The 18,315-nt window shown below is 29.9% G+C and overlaps 2 protein-coding genes across 3 annotated transcripts in view; both read right to left on the bottom strand.

Moving 5' to 3' along the window:
- Nucleotides 1-2,351: 2,351 nt before the first annotated feature.
- Nucleotides 2,352-18,315, bottom strand: part of LOC107450228 (dipeptidyl peptidase 1) — a 36,329-nt gene continuing 20,365 nt past the window's right edge. The window contains exons 3-7 of one of the 2 annotated variants that reach the window (XM_043049896.3): nt 9,367-9,522; nt 9,164-9,276; nt 5,683-5,814; nt 3,932-4,100; nt 2,352-2,722 (exon numbers count right to left, since the gene is read on the bottom strand). In XM_043049896.3, the coding sequence (XP_042905830.2) occupies nt 2,398-2,722; nt 3,932-4,100; nt 5,683-5,814; nt 9,164-9,276; nt 9,367-9,522 (895 nt within the window). In that variant the 3' untranslated portion in view covers nt 2,352-2,397. The remainder of the gene's footprint in view (nt 2,723-3,931; nt 4,101-5,682; nt 5,815-9,163; nt 9,277-9,366; nt 9,523-18,315) is intronic. The other variant, XM_087150306.1, reaches the window with a different exon arrangement.
- adp (WD and tetratricopeptide repeats 1) lies at nt 15,765-18,286 on the bottom strand. The gene has a single exon (XM_016065974.4). It carries the CDS (start codon nt 18,048-18,050, stop codon nt 15,945-15,947), a length of 2,106 nt encoding a protein of 701 aa, XP_015921460.3. The 5' UTR covers nt 18,051-18,286; the 3' UTR covers nt 15,765-15,944.

Raw genomic sequence — 18,315 nt, 5'->3', positions numbered from 1 at the left:
TATGAAACTATTCAAAGTAAAAGGTCCATAAGAAAGAAAGGGCAATTTCTATTAAAAATTTAATTTTTCTAATAATGTATTGTATAAATTTTACAAAAAACCATGCTTTTATATTAAAACTTGCAATAGTATTTCCCATCGTTCTTTTCATATCAAAATGAAATAGCCAAACTCCTTAATTAAAAATTATGTTTCGCTAATATAACCATTTTTTAACGTCTACCACAGTTGTTTTTAGTTATTATACAAAAACCATAATTCGACTTTTTGATTTATTTTCTGTTTATCCGTATATATATTACAGTCGAACTTGTTTATCTCGAATCTCACAGGAAAGGCGAAAAATTCGAGATAAAGAGGTTTCAAGCTATACAGGTACTATAAAAAATTTTATTTAATTAAGAAATTCTATTAAAAGTGCTTTGTTTTTAGTTGAAAAATATAGACATTTCTTTAAATTAATTATACCATATAATACGCCTATTTACATAACAGTTTTTTAACATACTGAAAATAATTTTCCAAGATTTTTACTGATTTTATTTGTTTCTGTTATTCTTTGAGGTTAGAAAGATCGCAAATTCCTCATACATCGTTTTCTATAGTTCACTTTAAAACTCTTAATTATCCTTTGATCCATTGGTTGCAATTTTGAGGTCAAAAATGATTTTCTATTTTTAGCTTTCTTATCTATGTTGAAAAGCTAACCCCTGATGGTCACTACTCATTAACCCCTCACTTATTGCTAGAATCATTGTATTCCTTTCTAGTTAAGGAAGTGCAGGGGTAGTGATTAAAATTCCAAGAAACACCCCCAACCTGTTTATCCCTACTTCCCGTGAATTCACGTCTGTATACGAGTAAAATTAGTAGTGTAAAATTCATCTCTGTCTACGAGTTCTACTGATAAGGAGGAAAATTTTGACATTTGTGCTCTATTATTAGAAATTCGAGAAACAGAGGTTTTGAAAAAAAAAATTCTACATAAACATGGAAAATACATTGATTTTAGACAGTAAATGTAGGGAATTTTAAAAATTTCGAGATAGAGGTTTTCGAGATAAAGAGGTTCAAGATAAACAGGTTCAACTGTATATATAAATATATATACCAAAAATAAATTCATATATTTAGCTCTACCACTGAGTTCTAATGTCGGACATAAAACCTTATCTAAGATTATTACATGATAAAACAAAAAAATTTCATTCCTCTTATTAGATCTTTTCAAAGTAAAGTTACCTTTTATTGGTTAATACATTTATTGTATTTACTTTACTTATAAAATTGGGCTTCCGCCAAAAGAAGATTGATCAGTTAGGATTACATAATCAAAAAAATTGGGAATTCAATGAGTTGTGTTTCTGAAACTTCTCCTATGCTACCCCATTTATACTAGTCAGTTATGCCTCTACATGTATATACTACTATTAGTGCAATTGAGTTGTCTAACAGCAACCTGTTAATTACACTTTTGGATTAGTATATTTCGTAAATATAGACAGTGTATCAAGTTTTTATCAGCTTCAATACACTCATTTCTATTTTCATCAGCTTAATGCTGCACCTTTTTAAAAGAAAGTCCATTAATTAATTTCCCACTTTAAGTTCTTAACCGAAGAAAAAAGCTTTTTTTATTTAAATTTTTTGTTGCAACATCAAAATTATGTTCAAAGAACATTTTTATTTTGCTAGTATTAGTAAAACAATCATAAATTTGTATCCAAGACATTTTTGATTTGTGTACAACTGTGATCCATCAAGTAAACTGTGTAATAATAATAAAACAATATATATTTAGTTGTTTATTTTAAAATTATGTTAAAAGGAGTATAATCAAAACTACTTAAAATTAAAGACAGTAATATTAATGAATTTTAGGTCATTAACACTTCAGAAATTTTTTATTAAAAAGTAAATACTGAAAAAGTAAATATACTTTTAGAGGTCATTGACTATTGATGGGGTCAAACTGATTAATTCAGAGCAGGCATTGAGCAACAGTATCACTTTACATCTATTTGTAATACAATTCAGATTTCAAAGTAACATACATGGTTATTCATCTGTTTAAAAAAATAATGTTTTAAATTTGTTAGTAAAATTCTGTTTTTCTCAACTAAGTTTTTTCTTTAGATAGTTTATTTCCACTTTTTGAAAGTTTAGCATTGGTTCTCATATTCAAAAAGAAAACTAATTGATGCTGGTCATTAAGATTCTTCTTGTATAATTATTTTGAAATTTATCAATATTTAAAATTGATGAGTTTCAAAATTAAGGCACATCTTCAGCCCTTTGCTTTAACTTAATTCGGTCTGTCTGTTTTATTACTTAAGACAAAACGATAAAACTATTAAAAACAAGATTTTATTGTTCAAAGTATTTGTTTAGACATATTCAAGGAATAATTTTGGCAGCCACTGCAATACTTTCAATGCTACACTCATCTGTTCCTCGTCGTATTCTGAAGTATCCTTTTTCTCCCCATGTCTCTCCCCAACTGTTCTTGACAATCCAATACTTTTCACCAGTTTTTTTATCAGCTCCATACCCAACAGCTAAAACAGCATGATTTGTTATCATAAAAGGATTGAATCGAGATTGAAGACCTGTGTGATGGTAGATACCTCCACTGTAATGAGTGAAGTCATCATAGACTTCAAAAGAAACAGCTATGGGGCCATTTTTCACCAATTCCATTTTCATCAATTCTTCGTTACATCTATAAAAAGATTTATGTGTAAGTAGGACAACATTTTCATACTTTCTAAATACCTAATGCACATAGTATATATTTTTGAATATTGTAATAAACCAAGTAAGATTTAGGTACCACTTAAAACACATCTCATTAATAATAATAAGTCACACTACTTATTTAGTGTCAACCAGCTCTTTTTTCCCACACTAAACGTTTGCTTATGACTGATATCACAAAGGCATCAGAAAAGCAAGTGTTAGGCACATGGCCAAAAGGTTAAATTAAATTAAAAGTCTATAACGGAAGTTATTTTCAATTGTGAAAAATAAAAGATATCTATTTGTAAGAGTCTGTGTGTTGTTATACACAAGTAATGCACCTAACTAAGCTTAAGATTTTTTTTCCTTCTTTTTTACATCAGATTCCTTATTCCTCGATTTTATGAAAATAAATAACTTGTAGAGGAAGAAGCATCTATTAGTGACATTTAGGGTCAATCATACCCAATATGGACTAAAATAAATGGTTTTTATTTTGGCCATTTGTTTACAGATTATAAAATATCAGGAAACAAACTAAAACATGCTTAATACTAGCCTCAATAAAAAGATTTGAAATAAGACACCTATGTGAGATGTTGGTGATTCAAATATAATGTTAATGCGATTTATTTTTCAGCTTAATAATAGCTCTATGCATATGTTTTCATTAATGTGCAAATCGAAAAAGATGTTCCAGCATATAAATAAATGTTTCATTTGGGATTGTAAAAAATTTTAGATTTTTCAAGCCCTGCTAAAATTTAAACACTGTATAAAAGTTGCTATGTACAACAAATATGTCTTTATCTAGGGTTTAAAAATAATAATTTCAAAGCAGATCAAAAATTAAGATGATTCAAGTTATGGCACTTTTTGATTTAGAACTTTAAATGCTTAATATTTCTTAAAGGAGTTGTCACACTCAGTGGCCCCCAAGCTCTTGGGCGCATTTTTGGGCAATTCTAAATTCCCCTCCCAAACTATTCGTTTTATTTAGTGTAAAAATTCCCCCCCTCAAGCTTTAAGTGGACGCATCATGCGCCCACCTTCCCCCTGGTGGGGGCCCCTGGTCACATTTGTTCTTTCATTTCTCTATTTTATTTGAAAATCGCATGAGTAATTACTAAATTTATGAAAAATTATACTATCAAACATTTACTACTGAAATTTTAATAGTTGTATAACTTACCCGCCATAAAATCCACCAATGTATTTAAAATCTGCAACATAGAACCGTTTGCATTTCTTTTCGTTGCATTTATCATCTTTACCAGTGTAAGGGTTACACACTTCTGGAACAACACCAAAATCTTGAGCATATTTCCCTGCTATTAAATATGGGAATCCACCTTCACAACCTGCATTTGAATAATAAATAATTGAAAAATTAAATTTTTTTACGCTACATATTTTTAAATGATTGATGAGGATTTTGCTAGTTAACTTTCATTGAATAAGTTTTAACTCCAGATTCAGATATTTGACAATATTTAAGTAATATATTGCTATAAAGTTTCCATAGTTATGATCAGCGACTAATTCAATTTCTTCAATATGAAAAGCATTAAATATTTATTGTTTTCCAACAAAGTTTCACTGTAAAATTGAAAGGGAAAAAAAATATTTTTCTTGCACAAGTAAAAAAAACTACATACAACTTGGGTTTTTATACCAGAAAATGGAAACTAATAAAACGCTATGATGTGTGATGCATATAATTTACAACGTTATTCTAAAAAATATCCAGTTAAATCTTGTGCTATTTTAAAAAGTAACTTTAATCAAATTATTTAATGTGATTCAGTAAGTAACATCTAGCAATATTTCAAATTATTTTGCATTTTAGAAAAATAATTGCACTATAATTCTCTTAAATTGTTCAAAAATGTGTTTATCTTAATTCGCGAACAAAATTTTTAACTTTTCTTCACTCAATGTTAAAAAGCGTCTGTAACTGTGCTGTTATTAGGCCTATTTTTTAAAATAGTAGAAGTCTCCATCCCTTGCTCGCTTCACTTGTCAATCCTCATGATTGCTTTGCAGTCATCTTTAGTTTGTTCTAAAGCAAATTTTATTAATAAGTAAAATTTATACCATTTTCCTATATTTTATTTGTACCCATGATGCATTAACAGTCTCTATTACAAAACAAATTCATTCCCACCCCTGTTTCAGAAAATGTTCTCTGTGTATGATCCACACTCTCATAACTCGAAAACTAAAGGGTCAAAATTATAAATTTTCGCTCAAACAAAAAAAACAGAAATAGAGAAAAAGGAACATTCCGAAATGAAAATGTTATTGATACCTTCAGTAGTCTTTGAGTTATTTATGACATTTTTTTTCTTGCCTTGCATTATTTAGAAACGGAAACTAGTAGCTGAATTATTTTTTGCAGCCACAAACCATTAGGTTTGAAGATAAGCAACAAATCTCAATTTATTTAAATTTCTAATTAGTTTTTGATAATATTTAAACGAACAAATATATAAATTTTCTGACACTTTATTGGTAATCCCTCCCATGGCTAATAGGACAGATAAATGAGCATAGATAGCAAAACCCAAATGTCCGGAGGGTAAAGGAGTAGCAGAGTAGAATTTGAATTATTAAAAATATAAATTTGTGAAATTTGGAACTCAAAATGTAGAAAGATTTACAAATTTCATTATTTCAAAATAAAGTATCTGGCCAACATAAAAAAAATTTTTTTTATCTTTTTAAACTAAGAGAAAACTGAATGACCAGAGTTTGATAAGTAAATTTTTACAGTAATAATCAAAAGTAGAAGCAAACTGACAGTAATATTAAAAGTAATAAAGTAATAAAAAAAATGAGTTAAAATTAATGAAGAGCTACAACAAATTTGTAGTATAATTTCTAATAAAATAATGTAGAATTATATTTAGAAATTTTAAACAAAGGAATGACAATGAATACCTTGAGAATATTCTGAACAGCTAACAATATCCTGTGGAGAAAATATAGTTTGATCTTTGTTATTAGTTGCAACTCTTAATCGTGCTTCTAGCATTCCCATTGATGAAAAAGAATAACAACTGCCACAACCTCCTAAAAATAAAAACAAAATTATTACAGTAGTTTAAATAATTATCAATAAGCAAAGAAAAAAGAAGCATGTTTTTTTTTAAAAAATATGCTGCTCAATTGTTTATTAAGCTGGTGACCATTTGTAACACAATGAGTAAGAATTATTGGATTATTTCGCATTAAACATAAAAAACAGAAATTTTTATACTGAAAAAACTAAGAAATAATATATTTTGAAAGAAAAAAAATAATAAAATAGTTACTAATGAAAAAATGCCCAATTAAATACACTACAAATTTACACACAATTAAAATAATAATGAATAGAGATAGCTTTAAAAACAAAGGAAAATATTAAATAAAACACATATAAAGGTGAAGTTATTCTGGAAGTTATTGTTAGTGTGGAACCCCACATTTGTTTTTTCTTTAGCAAAAAGTTCTTAGTTATTCTCTAATATTATATCTCCCTAGTAATTATTAAAAATTTAAAACAGTACTGAGTTACAGATAGTAAAAATTAAAAAAAAACTTTTAGGGAAGGCAAAGGATAAAAGGGAGCATGCAGAGGAAAATTAAGTGTTTTATATTGTTTATATTATATTGTTTATTTTCTTTGTTCAGATAGAAACACGTTTTAAGTTTTAATAACATATTTCAACAAACAAGATTATGAAATTATAATAAAATATTGACATAAATAAAACTGGGTATTTTGTCAGTATTTTATTTTAATTTTATAATCTTATTTGTTATTTTCATCAAAAGATGTATGAAGCTACTCAAAACTTCAATTCCAAGAATATTTTTTGGTCTTAGCAAAATAATTAAATCAAATAAAATCTTTTTTTCAGAGACCATCTATACATATATGCTACATTTTAACCTCTCTTCTCCTTTATCACAAAGTGTCGCACTTCACCCTTGTCACATTTACATAAAGATATACTATCAATTCAGAGACATAACACGCAAATCTTATTTTTAAACTTTTAAGTAGAATAGTGTTTTAATGGTATTTGTGGGATTAACAATTATAATGATTAGGGAAGTAGTTATTTTGATAAGAAAGATAAAATAAGCAAAATAAAAATATTTCATCTGAAATTTTAAGTGTTTTTATTTTAAATATTATGCGTGTAGTCACACTTCATGTTATCTCCCTCTCTCCCTTGTCACAATTTCTTGAACCTACACCCTAAATAATAATAGAATGATGATATTATCATAAACTGTATTTTTGATTATTAAAACATTAAATTAATAGCATTGAATAACATTACTTGGTTGTCAAATATACTATTTATAAAAAAAACTTGAATACAGTTAAGAAGTATATTGAGTAAAGCCATAATGTAGAATTTTTTAGTTATATATTGCACAACACATGAACTTACCTACTTTGGAGGGGAAAACAATTAGAGAAACAGTTTATATGAAATTTGAGAGAAGTCCTTTTTGTTGATTTCTAGATTTTGAACAGCACCAAGCAATGTAAAAAATTTCATATTTTGGTTTATAACTGGCTGACATAATTGGATAACATTGAAAGTTAATTGAATCATAATTTGAAAATGCTTTAATATGGGCAAAAATTAAGTAAAATTAAATATCACATCACTGTCCTGAATATCAAAGTTTTACAGTAATTTAATAACGACAAAATATCTAGTTATAAAATAAAATGTAACCAAGAAATTTATAAGGAAGTATATGGAAAAAAATTAAAGGTTCTTAAGAATGGAAATAAAAATAGTGATTTTACAAGATAGAAACAAAAAATACTAGCACATTTAAACTAAACTGCTGTTTGTAGAAAATGCAACACCATGAAGGAATCATCAGAATCAAATGAAATTCGCAGCAAATGTCAATTATAGGATATTATGCAAATTAATAAAGTTTCAGAGCCATCGCGCGTGCGTGGCGCGCGCAGCGCCCTCTGAATTGTTGCTGAAAGCGTATAAATAAAGTGCTGTAGCGGGACGTTGAAAATAGTCTATGATTATTTGTTAGTGGCAAACGTTTAGTGAGACCTGAGTATGCCTCCACGACGGAAGAATAAGAAATTCAAGCAACTTACGGAGTTTGAACGAGGGAGGATAATCGGCCTTCGAGAAGGAGGATTTTCCTATCGCGCAATAGCAGCTCGTATGCAGCGGAACAGTTCCACAGTGATGCGAGTTTGGAAGCAGTGGACCGACGAGCACCGAACAACTCGAAAAACATGCACTGGACGACAGAAGGTGACGTCAGAGCGCGATGATCGACACCTGCTCCGCATGGCGGTAAATGATCGCACAGCTTCCTCCAGGCAGCTGGCAGCACATTGGTCTACTGCTACAGGTGTACAATTGTCGGCTTCGTCAATTCGTCGTCGTCTGCTGCGCCGTGGATTGCATGCAAGGGTGCCATTATACAGGATTCCCCTCACGGCGGATCATCGACGGCTGCGTCGGCAGTGGGCTCTTGAGCACAGAGACTGGCGAGCTGATTGGCACCAAGTTGTCTTTTCAGATGAATCACGCTTCAATTTGTGGACCCATGATGGCCGTGTTCGTGTTAGACGTTATGCCGGTCAACGCTGCCTTCCTGAGTGTATTATTGAACGACATAGTGGTCGAACACCCGGAGTTATGGTCTGGGGTGCGATTTCGTATCATGGACGATCCAATTTGATACGAATTGAGGGTAATCTCAATAGCAACAGATACGTCCGTGAAGTGCTACAGCCCGAAGTCGTTCCTTTCCTTCAAGGCATCCCTGGAGCTATCTTTCAGCAGGATAATGCACGCCCACATGTTGCGCGGACTGTTAGAGACTTCTGTTCAGCACAACGCATGCAACTTCTTCCTTGGCCTGCTTATTCGCCGGATATGTCGCCTATTGAGCACGTGTGGGATATGGTTGGTCGGCGTCTCACTCGTGATCCGCGTCCTGCAGTTTCCAAAGACGAACTTTGGTTGCGCATACAAGCGATATGGAATTCTCTTCCTCAAGCAGATATTCAACATCTGTTTGACTCCATGCCACGTCGTATAGCAGCACTTATTGCAGCGCGTGGTGGCTGCACCAAATACTGATTTCGGACGCTTAATTTGTTTCTTTTGTTTTGAAAATTTCATCATTTATTTGTATCAGTACAAGTCGTTTCTGCATTAAATTTCATTTGATTCTGATGATTCTTTCATGGTGTTGCATTTTCTACAAACAGCAGTTTAAAAAAAAATTTCCTTAGAAAACCTTAGAAATTTTAAATGTATGAAGAACTTTTCCAAGTTTGTCTCTTCTAATATCGAAACACCAAATAACAAAAGTTCCATCAGAACGTCTTTCAGAAAAATTTTAGAAATTATAAAAAAAATCTTACCTTGATTTCGCACTGGAGACACATAATTAACTCCACTCACATTTCTCCAATCAAATTCTTCAGGTAGATCTTGAAACATAGGCCAAACTTTTGGAGAGTGTAGTGAAGGAGATCTAAACAGTTCAAACCAAAGTTATAGAGAAGCATTAAATTGTTGAAACTCAAAAAATATGAAAATTGATATAAAATTAAGAAATTCCTACTTGTGAATACGAGATTTTACACCGCCTAATCTTCTGAAATAGCTTGTTAATGACATACCATCCAATTCTGGGTATACAGTAGCAGTCCAGGAATTTTGAATAGAGTTGATAGCATGAACAAAATCTTTGTCTTGTCGATAAATTCCATCTTCAAGGCTGATAAGAGAAGTAATTTTTTAAAATATATTATTAAAATGTTTTACTAAAGGACAAGCTTTTTCAGCGGAATTCCGCTTTTTTCAATTTAACGAAAAAAAATCTGCATTTTCAAGGAAAGTTTCACCTTTTTAAATTCGTTTTCTATGCTTTTTCCTACCGAAGTTAACAAGATTTAAAATCACATTCACGTCATTTAAAATTAAACATGGGGATTCAAATTCATACCATTTAAAATTAAATATTCATTTTGTATTCACGTAATTTAAAATTATACATTGTTATTCATAGCCACTACATGCATCTTGCTAAGTATATACACCGGTTTTTTTATTGGCTACCAAGATTTAACTTGCAACCACTGCTTTAGATTGGCTATATGACTCAGATTGGTTTTTTAGATTGGCTATATGACTCACAGTTCTATTTTGAAATATAATACTGTTGTTATTGTTACTTATTTATTGTTTTTTAACTATTCTTATTGCTTAATAGCTATTTTTTATTGCGTAAAAGGTAATAAAAGTTTGGATTTTCAAAATGAATAAAATTAGAGAATGGATAAATGGTCAAGTAAGATAACACAAAGGACTCTTAGTATTTCAAACTCAAAGAGGAAAGTATAAAAGTTCGAATAATCTCAAATTTAAACCAGCAAAAACACACATTGATTAAAAAATTAACTACTATAACATTGGATTGTATTAAATCACCTCACCTTAAAATTACTTAACTATAATCATGATCTAGTAGTTAAGATAATATTATTATAAGTTTAAAAAATTCATAATCACACAGATATATTACACTGCCTGCAACTTGGGACAAACCACATTTTCATACTTGTTGAGGAGATTATGTTAGCAGTTAGTTGTGTTAGTTATAAGTGAAAATTAAATACCTATCTATAAACCCTATTAAGGATTAATTTGATTTCAAGATATTTTTCGAAAATGTGGCTTATCATTATGTTGACCCAACCCTTTATATGCACAATTTATTTTTATAACACACTATTCAGAATGACCTAAAAAGTTTTGTGATAATCATAGGCTTAGCGTGACGGGGTACACTTTTCGTTCTTAGAAAATCGTTTGTTTATTTAATGTTTTATGTATATATGAATATTTATTTTTTATATGTATGTTATATGTTGTAAGTAGAGAACTTAACCACACATTTCAAATTTTGGCAAGCTTGTAAAGAAATTTCCCTTCAATGAGCAACTTTCTTACAGAGTAAGAAGGGAAAATGGTTTTTCCTCATGAAAAATAACAGGTGAAAGTGTGTCTTGTGTGGCAAATGCCGCAAACCATTTTCCCTTGCAAATGCATGTGTGGTTCAACAACGGAATAATGTAAAATCTAGAAAAGACTATTGGATAAAAATTTCAAAAAAAAAAAATATATATCGAAATTGTAGGAAAAAATTTTGAACAAATATTGAATCTTAAAATTGGTATGAATAGAAATTATAGGGAAATTAATGTCATATCAAATTGTTCAGGTTCAGATTAAAGAGTCTACTAGATATAGGTAAATATATAGAACTGTGTGAGTGATAAAATGTGTAAAAAAAAAAATACTAACGAAATCAACAAAAAAATTGTTTAAGTAAAATAAAAAATTTCTTTGTTTAAAGTGGAGACTTTAATAGAGAGAAAGTTGATCATGGTCAAGCCTGAATCTTTGTAACTATGTATCAATAACCTTTAATACAATATCTTTATAACCTGCACATTTCCCCATATTAAGAACTGATTTAACAATGAAAATGTTGAAAGATTAAAAAAATAATAATAAATTGAATGTAAAATTTTTAGAAGTATGGAAACCCCTGGTTTATTGGGTTGTTTGTTGCAAAAGGAATTTTGGTTTTTTACGTGCTAATGTATGTAAAAGACATAATGTATACTAGTGTAATTTAATGTGCTAATATATGTAAATCATGTTATTGAATTTTTAAAAAAAATTTTTAATCTGAAAATGTGAAAGTTGCTTAAATGCACTTCCCTTCTTAACAAAAGATCTCAATACAATCATTTACAAATCCTACATAAAATTAACCAACATGTAATTAACTATCACATTTAATATTGCATTTGAATTCTAAATTACATCTTTTAGTAAATATTTATTCCAGAAAAACCTTTTAAAATCACATTTAAAAAAAATCGAACTTATTATAAAAATTATCGAATCATATCATATAATTACTATTGAAATATAAATATGCTTAAAGCAACTTGGTCTGTCAATTAATAGTTGCATTGATTAATACAGTCACTACATTTACGTAAGCAACAACTTAATAATCTAAGTTGCACAGATGGCAAAATATGGTATCATTAGTTGTATTATTAGTTATGACATTAATTATCAATTGAACATCATAGTTTGTTTGGTGTAAAGACAATAACTTATAGACTTGCAAGTTAAATTTACTTTTAATTATATAAATGTTCATACACAATAATCAAATGAGCACTACCATACACTCTAATGACCATAACTTATACACAGATAAGATAAAACAGAAATAATGTTAATTATAGGATCTATGAGAAATATTAAACTATTTTTTTAATTTTGCTTTAAGTACAGTCAACAATTTCATAGAGGCTTGTTAATCAAATTTAACTTCAATCTCATTCATTAAAATATTTAAAACATTGCACTTACATACTTTTAAAATTTTTGATAATTTCCTCTATTGCAGTCATTGAAAAAACACTATTATCTGTAACCATACTTATAAGAGAAATATGCAAAACTGCTCAGATATTAAACATGTCGTTTCAAGGGTCTGTTCTGGAGAAGCTTCGGCCTAAGGATTTTTTACAGATAATTAAATCGTGAAAATGGTCCTTTAAAAAAATATTTTATCTTAAAATCAGACCCTTAGCAAAATTATTTTAGAAAATGTCGATGACCCAATGAATTGGTGATCTGCACATAGTTAGATAAGAGACAGATTTATAAACAATGTTTATTGAATACTTTACTTATTTTACTAAATTTTAAAAAAAAAAAGAACCCTGGCAAAAAAAGTCCTTTTAAGCTAATTTTGAACTCACACAATTATGAATAGATCTTTCACACAAACAGACACTTTGATAATAAAAATTAGGAGAAACCTGATCTTTTAGCAAAGATTAATGACAATAATTTTACTAAGATAAACATTGTATACAATTGTCATAGGAACCATTTTGTATTTCATTATTTGCCCTTTGAATGAGCAATTATTAAATAAAACTAATCACTACAATTTTGGTACCATTTCATCATGGGGCCCTGTCACCACAGTATCTATATTAAGCACATATTACCTCAAAACCAGTAGTTACCAACAGGGGTGAGAAGTTTCTTCCAGAATGGAAATAAATCACCTCAGAAGAAATAGAATTTTTTTTTTTTTTAAACAAAGTTAAAAAAGAGAACAAACCCTTTCTCAAAAAAAGTAAATGTGTAATTAAAATAGTTCAAAAAAATTTAAAACACTTCACAATTGCAATCTAGTTTTAATAAAAGTATTAATTCCAAAGCAATTTGATACATCAATTTTAAATAAATGAAAATTAAAAAGCTACAATGAATGAAGAAAAATAAATTTATTGAATTTCTGAAATTTTTTTTAAAAAAACTATTGTTTCTCTCAATATTTTATGTAAAACAGTAAAGTAGGGGTGCACAACTGCTGGCTGTTAATATGCTTCTGACAAAATCTTCTAAATGCAAAGAAAGAAAAAAACTTTTTCGAAAATTTTGAAAAAGAAACAATTTATATATATTGTTTCTTGATTGCTTTTTCCATAGTAACGGCTTTGGAATTATGCAGGATTCCTTTTCTAAAAAAAATATTTTTATTACTTACAAGTTACAAATTTCGAAATTCAGTATTCGTATATTCAGAATTTGTTTTATTTTCACCAATTTTATTAAAATCCAATATTTTTTTTCAGTTATAACTACAGTAGGGAACCGATTATCTGGAACGATCGGGACCATCGCTATTCCGGATAACTGATTTTTCCCGTTTTCTGAATCGCTACAAAAAGCCGTTTTTTAATTGTTAAACCCATCTAAAAAAAATTTTTTTTTTGGAAATAATCTTAAAAAGAAGAAAAAACGATGGAGTAATACACTAATGATTATTTCTAAAATGATGGTAAGGTAAACATCTTTCAAAAAAGAACAAAAAATCCTAAAATCTTATGAGAAAAAAAAATTTTTTTTTTTAAATGGCGGGAAAATTTATCGAATTTCGTCCCGGTTTTCTGATTTCCGAATAACAGGTTCTATACTGTACTAATTTTAAGTGGCTTTTAAAATCCTGACACATTTAATACGATATTACGATGCACGAGTTATAAATCGGGTATTTAATTGATCATTTATGTTCTTCATTCGCACCAACTTCATGGGGCAACTAAATGATTTCAATTTTTTTAAAGGCAGTTATTGCTATGCTCCTCCACATGATTTTGAACCTCCCATATTTTTACAACTTCGACTTAGGTACGAATTTCATCGTAAATTCAAGAATTTTTTCAACAACTTTTTAGGCAGTTATGGCTCTACATTTCCATGTGGTTTTAAAAATTCCATGATTAATTTCATCGTAAGTGTAGGTATTTTTATTTCTTCACAATCATTGAGATGTTTTTCTTTTTTAACTACAATATTATGACATGCGAGTTTCTAATCCTCCATTTAAATAGTAATCACTTTTTGATACAATTTTGCATCCATTTCATCATAAACCCAAACTATTTTTCTACTGTTTCTTTATTAGTTAGCACCATGTATTTCTATCATTCATTACGTGGTATTTAGTATCCAAATATTTAATACAATGTTACTGCATTATGAGAAATTCAAAAAGTGGAGGAAAACCTGGATTTTCAAGCTGTCCACTATTTGCAATTTAATTTTAAACTTTGTGCTGGTTGAGAGATTTCTTTAGGAAAAAACAAAACATTTTATATTTAAAATTTATAAAACCCCTAATAATTCAAGAAATAGAAATAATATCTGAAGCATAATACCAAATAAATATTGAATCTTATTTTGGACCACAGTGGGTTTGTTTTAATTTTTAGTTTAAACCATATAAGTTTTCTTTAATTTAAATATTTAACTTGAATTTACATTACTCATTAAAATATGTGTTTATTTTTCTTTTATATATTTTCCATCACTGCATTATATATATATATTTGATATATCAATTTTCAATAAAATGGAGAAAAAAAAAATCTTTTTTTTTACTTTTGAATAAAGTGTAATTATTAATAGTATTTAATTTTCTGTGAATATTTTACTGATAAAGAAATTTAGTGCTTAAAACACTAATGTTTATAATAAAAATTATCATATTTGCAGTCAACATGTCTAAATACGCTAGCAGCCCTTTCTTAATGAACCTGTTGTGCAATTTGCCCTTCACTCAAAAAGGTTGTGCACCTCTAAATAAAGTAAAACTTGATTTAAACAAGTAATTCACAAAAAATACATTTAACAAATATCATGCTATAAATCTGAATTCACAATTAACAGCAATATACTAGCAATCGGGAATTAAATTTAATTTGTTTAAATTTAAACTACTTTTATAATGCTTAATTGATAAAGAATTGTATTGCTCAATTTTAATTTTTTCCAGAAGAAATCTGCTTACGTGATTACCTATTACCATAATTAAGAAAGTATCACTGATGTGAATAATAGTTGTGAAATTTTTTTTTGGCCTTCCAAAACGAAATAGTAACCAATATTTTTAAAAATAAATAAATAAAGATACTAATATGATAAATAATTTTCAAATATTTAACTGATTATAGTAAGAAACCTGCATTAAATTTAAAACATAATCTTCATATAAAATTTGCCATATCACTTAGTGTTACTTACAACCAAAACAATAAGTTAAGATAATGCACATTAAGTGTTTTGTCCAAAGTCCAATAATTGTGTTTCCATATAGGACAGCACTTTAAAAGAAAAAAAAAATACAACACTTATAATACTGTACACCCTCTTGTGATATTAAAATAGAATTTTTTTCAACTTAAGTGTCAGCTCAATAATATCACATATCTTTGCATCTAAATCTTGTATATTACAGTGGAAAACTTAATCAATGATAAAATATAAAAAGTCGACTTTAATAATAAGTTATAGGCATATTCTATGAAAGACTAAATTATGGCAAGAAAAAAAGAACATGGGGCAAGCCTCTCTCACCTAAACTCTTTAATCGAATTATAATAATAAATGAAGAAAAAATACATCTCATTTAAAAAATAACTTTTTTCAAATTCAAAATAAAAACAATCCAAAATAGCTGATTTTGTTTTTTGATAGTCTGTGAATAATTAATCAGAGTTACTTTATCTATTAGTAGTAAATCGCAATTATTTAAACATTAGGTAGATCCAAGACACTAGGTAAGCGATAACCCATGTTCATAAGCATTATTTCTAACGGATCGGCATTCATTCGCCTTTGATTAGCAACAGCAGCATCTTCTAAATCGACAATTTCTCGCTCGTCGGTTGAACCATCTTCTGCTTTTGGACCCCACAGCCTCACTACGGGATCAATCCCGCTCGTTGCCAACAAACAAGTAGCTTGATGCGGCTGTAAGCAATTAACAATCGAATCATCCCCTCGCAGCACTCTTGAAATATTGGTGGTGACTCGATCCCAGATAAATATCGATCCATCATCTGACCCAGCTACAATATACTGTCCATCACTGCCAAAGAAGTTAGCTTCTTTAATATCAGTAGTAGTATTACAGTGACCACAAAATCGTGCTTCATAGTCAAAGGATGACGTTCTCCATTTTCGTTCTTTTTCCGATAATGCCATTAGAGCTTTCGCTGCATTGTTTAGCCGACGTTGACTTGTAGAAGAAGAAGACAGTACGGTAGCGTCGGGCTCGTCGCTACTATCAGAATCCATTCCTTCCAAGTCAGCGTAGACAGACACTTTTATATCCGTCTCGAATGCTTCAAATGCTCTAGATCTGGCATAGTTGGGAAATCTTTCTCGAATTTTTGCCAAACACTCCATAGCTGCTTTCCCCCAATGAAGTTTATGCAGACATTGAGCTAAGCGGAAATATGCTTTTAGGTATTCCGGATCCAACCGCATGGCAGCATAACAGTCCCTTATGGCTGCATAATAATCACCATCCCACTCTCGTTTCAAATAGGCAGCAGCTCTGTTAGCATACAAGCAAGCGACATCAGGATATTTCACAATTGCTTTACTATACAGGCTTATAGCTAAGGTGAATTCTCGTTTATCGAATGCTTCGTTCGCTTTACGTTTCATACTTTGAAATTTTTGACAAGTAGGTTGGGGTGTCTGCTTTCTCCCACAAGACTTGTCGGGTATATCAGACGGTAAAATTGAAAAATGTACCCCGTTTGTCGTTCTACCATTACTGCAAGTTTTGGAAGCACTTATTCCATCAGAATAGCTACAACCAGGTTTATTGTCATGCATTCCCTCACTGTTCGCTTCTTGATTGTTTGCGGAAAAGTTCATCGTTATGACCTTTAATAATTTTCTTTTGGACAGAATATTGAATAAGTAAATTTGCTCTCCACCTAAATTAGCTAGTACATCATTTCCATCAGGACTGAATGCAACATAAGTAGATGTTAATGTTCTATATCGCTTTCTGAAATCATCTTGTTTTAAAGGTAAATGTCCAGCAACAAAATAAGAAACACAACCCGATGGCAAATTGTCATCACCATGCTCAATCATTTCCTCGACATAAGGTTGCGTGTTCCATGCCGCCCCCGCACTGTGATGCTCTCTGGGATACTTAACAGTCGTAGGTTTAATCATTCTACGATCATAAAGCCTAACGTAAGGATCGTTTGCACCCACAGCTAAGAGTTCCGGTCTTAATGGATTGACTGCCAAACATTTCGCTTCTGCATTTCTACCTACATGGTAAACTAAATTGACTAGAACGTTTTTACATATATTAGAACATTGATGACTTTCTCTAAGGTCAAACTGCATTATCATCCCATCTTCTGCAGCACTCCAAAACATATGAGGGACATTAGAAGTGGCTGCAAGTCGTTTGACCCTTCCCCAGTGGCAGCTACAATTCATAACTGTTTCCTTCGATTGAATGTCGTATATTCTTATTCTAAAATCAGCAGCTCCACTGATGATACGTTGATCATTTGAGTGAGGAAGGAATTTTAATGAAAATATATTACCATGATGACCGCTCTGAATATTAAGAAGCTTCTTTCTAGTAAATGGCTCCCATAAAATAATCTGCAGGTCATCAGATCCACTAGCTAAAAGATTTCCACTATCGTTCCACTCGAGACAATTAACGCAACCACTGTGTCCTTCCAATTCTGCTTCTAAGCCTAGTCGATCAATAAAATTTCTTGTTACATGAAGCTTACGCATAAAACGGTATTGTGATCCATCTTCGATTTCTCTTTTAATTTTGTACCGAACAACATTGTTATAAGCCATAGTTAGAACTTTTGTTTTCAGGAATTAGTTAAGGGAGAATTTTTAATGCAATAGGTTTGCATGCATTGTATATTATTCATTTAATTGTCAAACTAATAAAACGAAGTGATTCTAAAGATAAGGAAAAGATCTATAGAAAAGTAATTCAAGTTTTAAATATAATTCAATTTCAAAACAATTTTTTCAGTGTTCTCAATTTGACAGTTTACTTCCAGGGGTTTACATAAACAAAAATTGAAGTGGCAGTATCGTCTCTGATAAAAGG

The sequence above is a fragment of the Parasteatoda tepidariorum genome, chromosome 8 (assembly GCF_982258835.1).
Source record: "Parasteatoda tepidariorum strain Cologne lab strain chromosome 8, Ptep-v5.0, whole genome shotgun sequence".
NCBI lineage: Eukaryota > Metazoa > Arthropoda > Arachnida > Araneae > Theridiidae > Parasteatoda > Parasteatoda tepidariorum.
The sequence above is the reverse complement of the archived record's forward strand: the minus strand, read 5'-3'. Positions and strand labels throughout refer to the sequence as shown.

Bases quoted from the DNA above. Each gene is read 5' to 3' on its own strand.
- adp (XM_016065974.4), bottom strand. From the start codon at position 18,050: ATGGCTTATAACAATGTTGTTCGGTACAAAATTAAAAGAGAAATCGAA.